The sequence below is a fragment of the Ranitomeya variabilis genome, chromosome 4, assembly GCF_051348905.1.
Source record: "Ranitomeya variabilis isolate aRanVar5 chromosome 4, aRanVar5.hap1, whole genome shotgun sequence".
Taxonomy (NCBI): Eukaryota; Metazoa; Chordata; class Amphibia; order Anura; family Dendrobatidae; genus Ranitomeya; species Ranitomeya variabilis.
The window spans coordinates 675,322,083-675,336,514 of NC_135235.1; the positions used below are offsets into that span (position 1 = coordinate 675,322,083).

General features: G+C 42.5%; 1 protein-coding gene across 1 annotated transcript in view; it reads left to right on the forward strand.

Annotated features, from left to right (window-relative positions):
* Positions 1-7,961, forward strand: part of LOC143766310 (uncharacterized) — a 71,626-nt gene extending 63,665 nt beyond the window's left edge. Inside the window, exon 7 of the mRNA XM_077253892.1 lies at positions 2,459-7,961. Coding sequence (XP_077110007.1) covers positions 2,459-3,351 — 893 coding nt within the window. The 3' untranslated portion in view covers positions 3,352-7,961. The remainder of the gene's footprint in view (positions 1-2,458) is intronic.
* Positions 7,962-14,432: the final 6,471 nt, after the last annotated feature.

The window sequence follows — 14,432 nt, forward strand, 5'->3', positions numbered from 1 at the left end:
GGACCATTGTATTTAAATATGTGTCATGCCTAAGCTAACACAAGATTGTATTGTTCTGTGTTAGTTAAGGTACCTTCACACGAAACGACTTTGTAACGATATCGCTAGCGATCCGTGACGTTGCAGCATCCTCGCTAGCGATATCGTTTAGTTTGACACGCAGCAGCGATCAGGATCCTGCTGTGATGTCGCTGGTCGCTGAATAAAGTCCAGAACTTTATTTGGTCGTCCGATCGCCGTGTATCGTTGTGTTTGAAAGCAAAAGCAACGATACCAGCGATATTTTACACTGGTAACCAGGGTAAACATCGGGTTACCAAGCGCAGGGCCGCGCTTAGTAACCCGATGTTTACCCTGGTTACCAGCGTAAAAGTAAAAAAAATAAACAGTACATACTCACCTGCGCGTCCCCCAGCGTCTGCTTCCTGACACTGACTGAGCGCCGGCCCTAAAGTGAAAGTGAAAGCACAGCGGTGACGTCACCGCTCTGCTGTTAGGGCCGGAGCTCAGTCAGTGTCAGGAAGCAGACGCTGGGGGACACGCAGGTGAGCATGTACTGTTTGTTTTTTTTACTTTTACGCTGGTAACCAGGGTAAACATCGGGTTACAAAGCGCGGCCCTGCGCTTAGCAACCCGATGTTTACCCTGGTTACCCGGGGACCTCGGCATCGTTGGTCGCTGGAGAGCGGTCTGTGTGACAGCTCCCCAGCGATCAAACAGCGACGCTGCAGCGATCGGCATCGTTGTCGCTATCGCTGCAGCGTCGCTTTGTGTGAAGGTACCTTTAGTACACACCTATTTGGTAGCTAGTTATCATTTGGAACCTTTCTTGCACTTTGTCAGTTCTCTGTTAGTGATTGCGCTTGCGCTATCACCTAAGTTGGATCAATTTGTTTTCATACTGACATATTGTCTTTAGTACTATTATAATAATGAATATTTGTTAACATTATATGTAATAAAATATATATTTATTTTTATACGTAAAAAAACTCTTGAGTTCTCCTTATTGTTTATGATTATTTCTGAGTTTGGTATATTTATGTGAATTTATATTGCTGGTTCCTTTATAGGAGCGTAATCACGTTCCTGTTTGTGTGTCCTGGCTCTCTTGCTGAGCGGTCATATCATGCCACTGCTCAACAAACCACCTAGATGTAACACAGCTGTAGTTCTTTATGCGACAGCATCACATAGGGATTCTCGGCAGACAGGTGAGGAATATGGTGATTTATTATTTTTGGTTTTACAGTAGTAAATGGGGAAAAAAGGGATGGGTAGTATTTATTTAAAATATTAGAGTGCCTTTCTTTCAATTAAAGGTCTTTATTGTGTCTGTATTTTTTACAATATGTCTATGGGGTTAGTAATGGGGGTATTGACGCCTCTCCAGTACTAATCCATGGCTTGATGTCAGCGGCCATAAACAGCTGACAGCAACCCCAATCCTATTACCCCACTAACTACCACACCAGGTCAAGTGAGAAGAGCAAGGCTAAGCGCCAGACTTGGCGCATCTTATGGATGCGCCATTTCTGGGGCGGCTGAGGGCTGATGTTCTTAGTCTGGGAGAAGGCCAATATCCATGGCCCCTTCCAAGCCTATTAAAGTCAGCCCACAGCTGTCTGCCCAGTTTTTGCTGGTTATTAATTATAGCAGTGGGCACCATGTCATTTTTTGGGGTCCCCCATTTTATTAACCAGTAAAGGCTAAGTAGACACTTGTGAGCTGATATTAATAGCCTGGAAAGCTCCATGTTGTTAATCCCCTTCCATGGCTATAAACATCAGCCCCCAGCTGTCAGCTTTCCCTCAGCTGGTTATTAAAAATTTGGAGGATTTTTCTTTTCTTTATTCTACATATCTCTTCTATTCTGAGAATAAGGGTTGTGAATTTATTGTACTCGGATGATGAAATGTCCGGTTTCCTGTGAGATGGGTGCTTGAGAAAAAATTTTCTCACACCCCTTGACTTTCATTGGCGAGTCTCGTCCGATATACACCTCTTGCAGCATGCTGCCATTACTTTCTCAGTCCAATCTGAGCTGAGGAAAAAATTACAGATGAGCACTGAATCATTGAAAAACATTAATCAGAGTGCAATCCGATTTTTTTTTTTTATTATTTTTTTTTTTATTTTGTCGGATTGCACTCATTCGTTTTAGAGAAGCAGCCAAATGGCCCATAGTCACTCTGGAGGAGCTACAAAGATCACAGCTCAGGTGGGAGAATTGAAACTTTTTAGGTTGCTGAACTAAATACAAAGGTCAAAAACTTCTGTGTCTATTAAATTGTACTATGTCACATCTACCTTAATCGGCCAATAAATAGGCACTTGACTCCATGACATCCAATTCTTGTAAAAATTTTATATAGAAATTGTTTAAAAAAAAAATATATAATTTCAAAGTGATTTAATTTAAAAAAAAAAATAGTAAATCTGATTTTATTCTTAGCAGATAAATATTCTCGGAGCCAAGAAGGACATCAAATGTATTCAGATTTTAAAGAAAGTGATGAAGTAATCACACATGATACATGTGACAAGCACGCAATTATCCCGTATGAAAACTCAAGACTTCACAACCAAAATCTATCACCTGATCCTTTTCAGTTGGTCCTATCTTCATCGCAAATTGTGAAACAAAATCAAAGAGTTCATACAGGAATTAAGTCCTACTCATGTTCAGAATGTGGAAAATGCTTCAACCATAAATCCGATCTTGTGACACATAGACAAATTCACACAGCGGAGAAGCCATATTCATGTACAGAATGTGGGAAATGTTTTAAATGGAAGTCAGTTTTTGTTGAGCATCAAAGAACTCACACAGGGGAGAAGCCTTTTTCATGTTCAGTATGTGGGAAATGTTTTAGCCATAAATCAGTTCTTTTTAGACATCACAGACTTCACACAAGTGAGAAACCATTTCAATGTTCAGAATGTGGTAAGTCTTTTAAACAAAAGGCAGTTTTAGTGGCACATCAAAGAAGTCACACAGGTGAGAAACCATTTTCATGCTCAGAATGTGGGAAATATTTTACCCAGAAATCACATGTTGCTATACATCAGAGAGTTCACACAGGTGAGAAGCCATTTTCATGTTCTGAATGTGGGAAATGTTTTGGCCAGAAATCTTCTGTGATTACACATCAGAAAAGTCACACAGGAGAGCGTCCTTATTCATGCTCAGAATGTGGGAAATGTTTTAGGTGGAAATCAAATCTTGTTGAACATCAAAGAACTCACACAGGGGAGAAGCCTTTTTCATGTTCAGAATGTGGGAAATGTTTTAACCAGAAATCACTTATTTTACGACATCAGAAAATTCACACAGTCGTGAGAGGTTGACACGCTTAGCTGCTTCTTCAGGTAAACACGGAACACTTTGGCGGTGAAGCACCTGCTGGTTTATTGAAGTCCGCATACACCAAGACAGGGTTCACAAAACAAAACAGAGCCTTTCTGGCTTAAGGGAAAAAAACACAAAACAAGTCAAGGGTAACAGCGTCCTTTCCTCTGCAGGTCTCAACCTGCAGGCACCAGGCAGTGTCTTCTGCTCCTCCTTGGAGCTATGTGGAAGTACCTCCTCTCCCAAGACACTGCACAGACTGTCTCACATATTCAGGTATTTAGCCAGGACCATGTGATGATCACATGATTGTGACATCACCGCAGGTCCTGCTAGTACACCTGCCAGTGTCCGCTGCAGGAATAAATATGGTGAGCACGCCCCCGCCCACTCTGAGTGCTCACATAAAACCAGCCCATGTATGCAGCTTACTTTAACCATCCCAACAGTTAGTGTGCTGGAGGAAAAATATCCTGGATTCATACCACTGACACCAACATGCGCAGTGACACATATCTCCCCTCGTACACTTAGCCACAGGAAAGAAACTATTTTCTTGTTCAGAATATGGTAAATCTTTTAAAAAGATTTTCGAAAAGAAAATTTAGTTGCACATCAAAGAAGTCACACAGGATAGAATACATTTTATGCTCAGAATGTTTAAAATATTTTACCAAGAAATCACATAATGCTACACATCAGAGAGTTCACACAGGAGAGAAGCCATATTCATGTTTTGAATGTGGGAATTCTTGTCCTCAAAAACATCTTAATTTACAACAAAGGAGTCACAGCGGGAAAAAGCTTTTCTATATGTAGTGCATGTAGAAAGTGCTTCAGCTACAACACAGTCATGTGGATAATATGAGAAATGTTTTATCCACAAATGTTTTATCCAGTTCTTAGACATCAAGAACTGTATCGTCTGTCTAAGGCTACAGACTCAAAAAGGCTGCCTTGGACAGACTTGGCATGAGCCTCTTTGACTGGCAGATTCCAGAGAAACCCAAACACCCTTTAACCCCTATATAGGGATCTGGACTTACAATGGGGTCCAGCGGCTTACTACCTATGGCAGAGCTGCCATCCTGAGGTGCGAAGCAGAGGCAGGAATGGTTGCCAAAAGGGTCAAAGCCGAGAAGTCGCTTAAAGAACTGTGGAGACACGAGGGTAGTTGGTGCTGTGGTCTATTGGCGTGGCTGTCTTTAGAAAGACGGCATAGGCCAGGGCACATCCCACTGAACACCTGTACTCCTTTCCCGTGGACAGAATACTACTAAGACAGCACAGAGTGAGGGTAAAACAATGTAGCAATACTTTATTGAATCATCAAAAGACAGTAACATATAGTACAGTCCCAGCAAGTACAAGATGGTGTCAAACACAGAGTCTTACCCTTTCGCTGGCTTTCCAGGATTATAGCAGCTACGACTTGGAGGCTTCCAGAGCCGACTACCCCCGCCAGTGGCACCCTGTTTTTGGTGGGCACCAACAGAGAGGAAGTAATGACAAGCTTAGGAAGCTGACAGTCCATTGAGGTACATGGCCAGGTAACCTGATTGTCTCAACCTGGCTTCTCTGAACATCTCCATGGGGCCAGGTAACTGGATGGTCCCAACCTGGCTTCTCCGAACGTCTCCATGGGTTGAATGATGGTCACTGCATCAGATCTGTATTCCTCCAGCTCATAAGCTGACTTCCTTTAGTATTTCAAATCTGTATCCCTCCGGTTGGAGCCATGGTGTCCTGTCTGCTGTTCTGTAGAGTCTCTCTGCAGATGGATAAAGATCCCTTTTTATACCCACATCTGTCCTTCAGGCCATCTTCCACAGGTCAGATGGGAGGTGGGATGAGGTTAACTTTCTGCATAGTTTGTCCTTCACTGTTTGCAGATCAACAAGCTACGTGGACTTATACTTTGGGTAGTCAACATCGATTGTTCATTGACCACTGCATCCCTGTCCTCTAAGTATAGCAGCACAATAAACTGTATGAGCTGATATGAGAGGTAAAAAGCCATTGAATAATTCACGAATATCAATTCAATCTACAGTAAGTCAACATTCATACTCATATGAACAATACTCTCTCTTGACCTACCGAAAAATACATCTGGCCTAATTAAGAATGAATGCTGTGTCGTCACAAGCACAAAATCAAGGTCTGTAAGAATAGTTAGAAAGCATAAGCCAAGTTCAAAAAAGAAGCAATGAAACAACTAGGAAATAACAAACAGGACTGAACCAGAGAAGCACAAGACTGTATAATGCCAGCTTATGGCAATAAACGGAAAGCTAAAGTAGGATGTGGTGCTGTCCAATTAGCTGGGGCAGTGAGCTGATAACTCCATATGATTACTGGACAGCACACACACCCAGCCACCCAAATCTAAGTGGCTGGACAGAGCCTGTGCCATCCAGAGCTTCTGGCTTCAACGTCTGTTCTAACAACAGCGCTGGCCGCAGAATGAATACAGCGGTGCCTGGCGACAATAGCAGATGTCACAGTAGCAAATCCTGGTGAAGATGTGACAAGAGCTTTGGTATAACTATGGTATACATAATAACCATATTTTAAAGTGGTTGTGCTGCCTTTCTTTTGGCCAGTCTCACATTTTTGCTCTTTTGGGGGCTTTTTTAATGCCCTAAAATGACATTGGCAAAAAGTAGACATTATAATATTTTTGGTCTTTATCTGACATCTAGTGCATGCATTACGTGGATTGGTTGTATGGCCAACTGAATGTAATTACCAAGTGTGAGCCATCTAAGGTTTATCTTTGATTATTGAACTTGGTGGCAAAATTGTCCCTATTTAAGCCTTTTCAAATTCACATCCCATCCTAAAGTTAATAAAATAATGAACATTTTCATTTTGAATTTCTCTATATATTTTAAGTGTTTGTGTCGTTTATTACAAGAAGATACGAACATCATAATTGGTTTATTTTTCTCTTCATTTTTTTAGTAATTGTTATCACTTAATAAAGCTTTTTGAGCTGGGTTTTAACTTTCTGTAGGGTTCTTTTCAATTTATGTTTTGGATATTTCCCATCTCTCATTCCTCCGCAGAGTCTGTTGATTTTTACTTTAATCCCTTATTATATATATTTGTTATTTTTCTGCAGACATAGCCACTGAAATCTTGTTTTCCCCCCTCCAAAACAGCACAATATGAGGTTTCCTCCCCTCCTTAATAGAGACAGGAAACACAAAAAGGTTAAATAGCCCCTCCCCACCTCCAATCCTAAGTGTTTTTCCTGTCCTTAGGGGCATGAAGAGGTCATCCTGGTGTTGTGCGGGGTCAGCAGATGCTGGTACTGAGAGCTGTGAGATTGATCATGCTGCCTTCCTTCTCTCCATCTGCTCCTGTGTGCCAAGGATTGGGACTAATCCATTCTTCTGCGCCTCAGGGAATTGTTGATTAGAGGAGGGCCGGGGTCCTTCCATAGTTCCCCAGCCTCTCTCCTTCCCCTCCATTCTGGCGTGCAGTGAGCGTGCGCCGGAAGTGATGCGGGACAAAGAGCCCCTGCTATTGACGTCACTTTCGGTAGCATTCAGCTGTGGAATGTTTAAGGTTTTCAATCTCTCCTGGTGGGAAAACAATGAATTGATGGAGCAAGATGCCAATGGCCTTCAGGGAGTCCTCGCCCAGATTGGATTCACAGGAAGATTCTTTAAGAAGAGGAGGTATCGCATCCGAGGGATGCCCACCACGCTGGGTCATAGTCACTTCGCTATAAGTGACTGATAAGAAGATACCTGTCACAAATCCATCCCTCAGTGTGTTTGGGATTCAGTTGCTGATGGCTCAGGCATCCAATCTGGTACAGGGGCATGCTGAATCTGTCGGTCTTTACTTTGATAGCTCAGTGTCCAGTCTAGTTCAGGGGCGTGCTGAACGTCCGGTGTTTTGATTGGACAGCCGAGCTGTAAATCTGAGACTGAGTTGCTTGCTATTTCCAGGCTTTCATTGTCTTAGGTCAGGGTGTAATAATTATATGGGTATTACGGAATCTGATAGCATGGGATAAAGCCAGTCTGAGAGCAAAGTTGCAGCAAAAGATGTATTTATTAAAAAACAGTAAAGTAAACACAACTAACCGATATTTCTGCAATTGAAACGAGGTCTTCAGCTCTATATAGAAAATAGCCAACAGGATAGTGAACAAAACATAGTACAGATATTCCTGCAATAGTAATGAGGTCCTCAGCTCTGTATAAAGAATCACAGCAAATGGAGTAGCGGGGCACGACCACTAATGTGAACCAGTCCAGCAAGGAAATGATGTGGAAGCAAACAAGACACTTAAATGAGGAAGTCCAATAAGGTTATTAGTGCAAATGCACACAGCATTTAAATGATGAAGTCCAGCAAAACTTGCTCACACATGCGCAGAGTACTTGTTAGTAGGAGTCCAATAGTTCACAGATGGTGCGTAATGTGAATGATGTCCTGGAAAAGAGAGAAAGAGGGAGAGCGCTATCTAAGCGTAGTAGATGAGTAGATCTTGGAGAAGAAAGCACAGCTTGAATCTTGCTCACCTGGCGTGCAAAGAGGCTCAACACTGGGAAAAGTTTTATAAACAAAGGAGATCCTTCCACTGGTGCGCAGCCCCGTCGCAGCAGTTCCAGAGGAGAGAGGTAGCTGAATTAAGTGAGGCAGACCACCGAGCAGTGAGCAGCAGAAGCAGGGAGTTAACCAGCAAACAGGCAGATGCTCAGGAGCCAGCAGCACAAAATACTCAGGCACAGGTGAACACGAGACCCGGACTTAAATAATCAGGACAGACAGGAAGTTCCATGACAGGGCGAGATCCAAGACTCCATCTTGGATCAGGGCGAACAGACACCAGGAAAGTCCGGAATCCTTACACAGGGGTGGGAAACTTCAGGCCCCAGTGGCATTTACGCCCTCGATGACCTTTTATCAGGCCCCCGAGTAGATTCTCAGGGACCGTATTCTTGGGCAGGGAGGTGTATTTTAATTGCAACCAGCTCATTAATTTCTTCTTGCTCTGTTAGCACACACATGCAGTGTTCACTACTGAACACTGAAGGGCATGCAATGAAAGATTACATCCTGAAACCAGTGCTAGAGTCAGGATGTACTTTGTGGTCGGAGTTTGTACAGCCCCCGAAGGATGTTATAGATATCCAAATGGCCCTTCGCTGAAAAAAGATTCCCCACCCCTGTCCTAGGTGATTGCCCAGCTACTTAACTGGGCTGTTGGTGCCAGATCTCTGGCAGACGTTGCTTCAGCTAAGTGTGGTTGGTTTTCTCTGTGCCTAGTGTTTTGCTTGATGATCTTTAGTTGCCTGACCTTCAACCGCGTTCTGACCTTCTGTTTAATCTCTTTGTTCTGCTCTGCTATCTGTTATTTTGACCTCGGACCGTTACCTGACTAAAACTTTGTGACTCGGCATCACAACACGCTAAAGTAGGACCAAGCCTTTATTTCCATGGAGGGTGCGTCTTCTTTTTGCTCTGCATCAGGTTCTCTAGCACCTCATGTGACCAAATCGAGGAAGATTAATTTAGATTAGAGTTCAGACTTAGAAGAAACTCATGCATCCATTCCTAGCAGGAGTGTGTATTTACATACTCCCTTTTACCTATACCTTGGTAGCCAAACTTTTGAGTGATGAAGACAAGGTCTTTGCAGTACGGTTACAACTCACACTAGTGGTCAGCTGATATTAATCAGTATTTTTTTTCTCTATACTAGCATTGTTGCAAGGCTAATTAACCCCGCTATCTGCTCTTAATAATAAATATATTTGACACGTTTTTGATTGAAACAAATGACCTTTTAATATAGAGGCAGTTATTTCGTTGGATATTTTTTATATTCATTACCTCCATTGATACCTGTTTTTGTGCTTACCAGCCAACATTTTTTGTCTTTGGGCAACTGTGTCATCGTATCACCTCCTTCTTTTATGTATGTGATCTTACTTCATTATGATATTGCTTGGTCCTCATTGTGTCTTTTTGTATTTAAATAAAATTGAGATTTTTTTTGTAGCTTTGACTCATCTTCTCCTGCTTTTTATACTTAGTTTTTTGAGTCTACTCTATTCCATTTTTTCTTGAGTCCTATTTGCATACAAATGCATTACTTTGAATCATGTTTAGTTAGAGACTTTTTGCAGAAAATACTGACAGGTTCACTCTGATAAAAATGAACAAAGCCTGGCAAAGCCCCAACTTTTCGACACCACCAGATGACATCAGCACATAAAGTGTTTTTAAACTTCAATATTTGAATCAGGCCCACCAGTTGTTGGCGGGTCTATGGATGACCCTCCTTATAATTTTTTCCTTGCTTTGCACTTTCTCCAAAGCCTTTATGAGTGTAGGAGTACATCAACTCTACTTTGTTAATTTTTTGTAAGGCATTCCACTTGGTGCCCTCAAGGGTGTTTGGATGATGCTGCTTGTAATTTTTGACAGGGTGTATCTGTGTCCCTCTTCCATCTAATTTAACAGTTCTTGCTTTCTTCATAAGTTACATTGAAAATTCCAAATTATTAATAAATGTATTAAAAATTCATTGAAAAATGAATTTTCGTTTACTTAAAAAAAATGTATATCCTTTTTAAATTTTGCCTTATATAAAAGTCATTACACAGGAGAGAATGTTTCTTAACATTTTTTTTCCTGTAAACTCCAAATTTTGATTTTGAATGTTTTATTGTCTGTCCTTAAAGTGGAGTAAACGTGTGACTGCATTGTTCTCAGCAGCGATCTGGGAGTCAGAGATGCTTCCAGGGGTCTTCCTCATGCTGTTCTCCTTCTATGCACCACTTTTTCCATCTATTTCAACATTTTCACTGCCCCCCCCCCCCCCCAGACCTCCTTGTTAGGGTCTGTTGGAATTTCCCATTGACTTCCATTATACTCATTACTCAGAACAAGCATCCAAGCATTACGAATTGCTCGGTACGAGTAACAAGTATCCGAGCATTTTAGTGCTCGCTCATCCCTAGTCACAACTATTACCTATAATGAGGTTGTTACTGTTTTGAGCAAGAAAGGTGCTTGTGATTACACTCTTCAATATTGAAATTGTAACACTACGAAGAAAAAGTCGTAGAATTCTGGAAATGACAGGATGGAGACATCACTGATTTGCAAATGATGATAAATGGGAACAACATTTTCAATACCGTGTATCTGGATTTATTCAGTCTGGAGTCTGAGCCACGTGCAGAAATCTCGGCTCTTCCAGCGTCAGCCGCTATCGGTGATGTTATAATATTCTTCCTCCGAGGAAGGTTCTGCTGCTGAATGAGCTTGAGCAAATCATCAAGATCCGCTGCTGGCAGCTCCTGCGTAATCACCGACCAGTGATGTCCCCGATGTGATTGATGGAGACAAGTCTGGAGGCTCTACACCCATGGGAACACGTTATGCAGGCTAATCATGGTACCACGAGCTACTTGCGTTTTCGTGATGAAAAAATAAGTAGATAAGGCTAGAAAAAAAAGCCTACCTAATAGAAGCACGAAATGTCGGCTGCTGCAAACCCAAGAGGGATATACAGTAGATGTAAGTAGCAGGAAAAACGTGTTTTAGCTCTGTTGCTAATGAATAGTCGATGTCCTGATGAAGAAGTCAGCTGACTTTGAAATGCGCTTCACAAATAAACCGCATTGTTATAATCTCCGGTCTCCTGCATCCTTCTACTATTTATCGGCAGCGCAGTTAACCCACGTTTTTCCTGCTCCATTGTACTTGCTGACAAACGGGTTCTGGAACTCTTCGGAGAAATGGCCGCACTGCTGGTTACACTACCAAATAATAAATTATGGTGGAAATCAAGTCAAGAGGGGGCTGACTACCAAACATTACGCCATATTCTGTAAACATCGTGCACACAACATCGTTCAGTACACACAGGACTTTGTTCCGCACGCCTCAGACACCACAAGGCTCCGCTTGGTACACCTCATACACAGGCAGATCTGCTCCATAAACTTCGTACTCACACGGCTCTGCTCTGTACACCTCTTACACATGTGGCTCCGCTCCATACACCTCGTACACACGCGGCTCTGCTCCGTACTCCTCGTACAGGCGCGGCTCTGCTACATACACCTCGTACACATGCGGCTCCGCTCCGTACACCTCATACACACGGCTCCACCCTGTGCACGCAGCTCCGCTCCGTACACCCCATATACGTGGCTCCGCTCCCTACACCTTGTACAAACGTGGATCTGCTACATACACCTCATACACACGGCTTTGCTCCATACACCCGCAGCTCCTCTCTGTACACCTGGTACACACGCGGATCCGCTCCATACACACATGGCTCCGCTCTGTACACACATGGCTCTGCTCCGTACACCCGCAGGTCCTCTCCGTTCACGTCGTACACACACGGCTCCGCTCCGTACACCTCGTACACACGCAGCTCTGCTCTGTAGACACACAGCTCTGCTCCATACACCTCATACACACACAGCTCTGCTCTGTATACCTCATACACACGGCTCTGCTCCATACACCTCATACACACACGGCTCCGCTCCGTACACCTCGTACACACACGGCTCTGCTACATCCACACTGTAAACCCCTCCTGACCCCACACATAAACTTCCCCTCATCCAGCACCATGACAACCAGCACAGCAGAGTCCTGCATACACTGAGGCCCCTGATCATGTGACCCCTGACTCCTCCCCTCCTGTGACCTCATCACAGGTCCTGTGCGCACAGAGCAGCCATATATATGGAGTGCGGCTCTGCAGGTGGAGGTAGGTGCTGAAGCCCCGTTATTCTCTATCAGGATTAGCCGCTGGTCACACTCGGCCATTATACGTTTACATTGATAGAATCATAGAATAGTAGAGTTGGAAGGGACCTCCAGGGTCATCATATCTAATCCCCTGCTCAATGCAGAATTCACTAAACCCTCTCAGACAGATGTCTGCTCAGCCTCTGTTTCAAGACTTCTATTGAAGAAAATGCTTTGCTTAAGTCGAGATATACTATATCTACAACATTTCCCTGATCCTCCCAGTTAGTGATTCCATCATAGTGGGAAATTACATTAGTCTGGCATGACTTGTTTGCTACAAACCCATGCTGGCTCTGGTTAATTACTGTATACATAGAATGGTAGAGTTGGAAGGGACCTCCTGGGTCATCTGGTTCAACCCCCTGCTCAAAGCAGGATTCACTAAATCATCCCAGACAGATGTCTGTCCAGCCTCTGTTTGAAGACTTCCATTGAGACCTCACCACCTCTCATGGCAGCCTGTTCCACCAAGTTCTTATCCAAGTACTTACATGCTGTTTAATTTGTTTAAATATCTTTCCCGGTATAGAAGTAAGACTCACTGGCCTGTAATTTCTTGGTTCTTTCCTTTTTTGAGGATAGGGGCAACATTTGCCCTTCTCCAATCTTCTGTGACTTGCCCTGTTCTCCATGCTTTTTCAAAGATTCTGGCTAGTGGTTCTGCAATTTCCTCTGCTAACTCAGTACCCTAGGATGTAATTTATCTAGACCAGGAGATTTGAATTAATTTAAATTAGCTAAGTGGTCCTTCACCACCTCTCTGATTATGGATAGTGTGGATTATTTTATTCTTTTGATGGCACCGTGAAGATCTGTTCATGTTACAATTGCTTTTTTAGAGAACACAGATGCAAAATAGAAATTTAAAAGTTCGGACTCTTGAACATCATTTTTGACCACTTCACCCTTTTCATCCTGTAAAAATTCTATAGCATCTTTGACTTTTCTTTTGCTTTTGACATATCCCCAAAATCCTTTTGTTACTGCCTTTGGTCTCCCTTGCAAGCCTTACTTCTTTACTGACTTTAGCTCTTCTAACTCTTGCTCTGCATCTCCTACAGACAGCATTATATTCTTCTTTTGATATGCCCCCTCTTTCCATTTAGTATACATTTATTTTTTCCTTTTTAACAAGTTTTTTTTTTTATTTGCTGGTATCAATAAATTCAGAAAAAAAATTCTGTCTCAAAATGGTGCCGTCCGTGCTTGCGCAGTAGCATGTGTCAGCGAGCCAATAGATGCTGCTGCACAGGCGCCATCTTAGTGAAGATAATTTTTTTTCCTCTAGCAGATGGCACTGCCTGCGCAGTTGCATCTATCGGATCGCTGATAGATACTACTGCGCAGGTACGGATGGCACCATTTGGAAACAGGTTTTTTTATTTCTGAATTTATTTATACCAGGAAATAAAATAATTAATGTCACATTATACATGTGATTATGCTGCAGCGCAGGTGCCGTGACCGATTTTTTTTAATCTATACATATAATATTTAGTATGTAAAATAGAGGGCAGGTCAGTGAGGGATCAGTGACCTGTAAGAAGCCTTCAGTATGAATAGCTAAGCAGAGCATCATATAAAGCCTCCCACAGGCCGCTCCAGAGTACGAGCATATCATTAATTTGAAACTGAAAATAAAGATTAAACAATAGCCACAAGATGGATTTCATCAACCAAGGTACCACTGTAATCAGTATAAGGCCGGCGTCACACTCAGTGTCTGTAAATACGGTCCGTTTTTTATGGCCGTAATACGCAGAAAAGTCCCCAAAATAGTGATCCGTATGTCATCCGTAGGCAGGGTGTGTCAGCGTATTTTGCGCATGGCATCCTCTGTATGTAATCCGTATGGCATCCGTACTGCGATATTTTCTCGCAGGCTTGCAAAACCGACATCTAATGGATTTATGGGCTCAAATGTTCGTTAAAACATATATACAGTATATATATATATATATATATATGTCATTGAGACACATAAATATATATTCTGTGTTTATATTTAATTCAGCGCGATATATGTGAAAAGCCGGTAATTCAATTGCCGGCTTTTCATTTCTCCTTCACAAACCCGACAGGATATGAGACATAGTTTACATACAGTAAACCATCTCAGATCCCTTTTTTTTTTGCATATTCCACACTACTAATGTTAGTAGTGTGTATGTGCAAAATTTGGGTGCTGTAGCTTGTAAAATAAAGGGTTAAATGGCAGAAAAAATTGGCGTGGGCTCCCGCGCAATTTTCTCCACCAGAGTGGTAA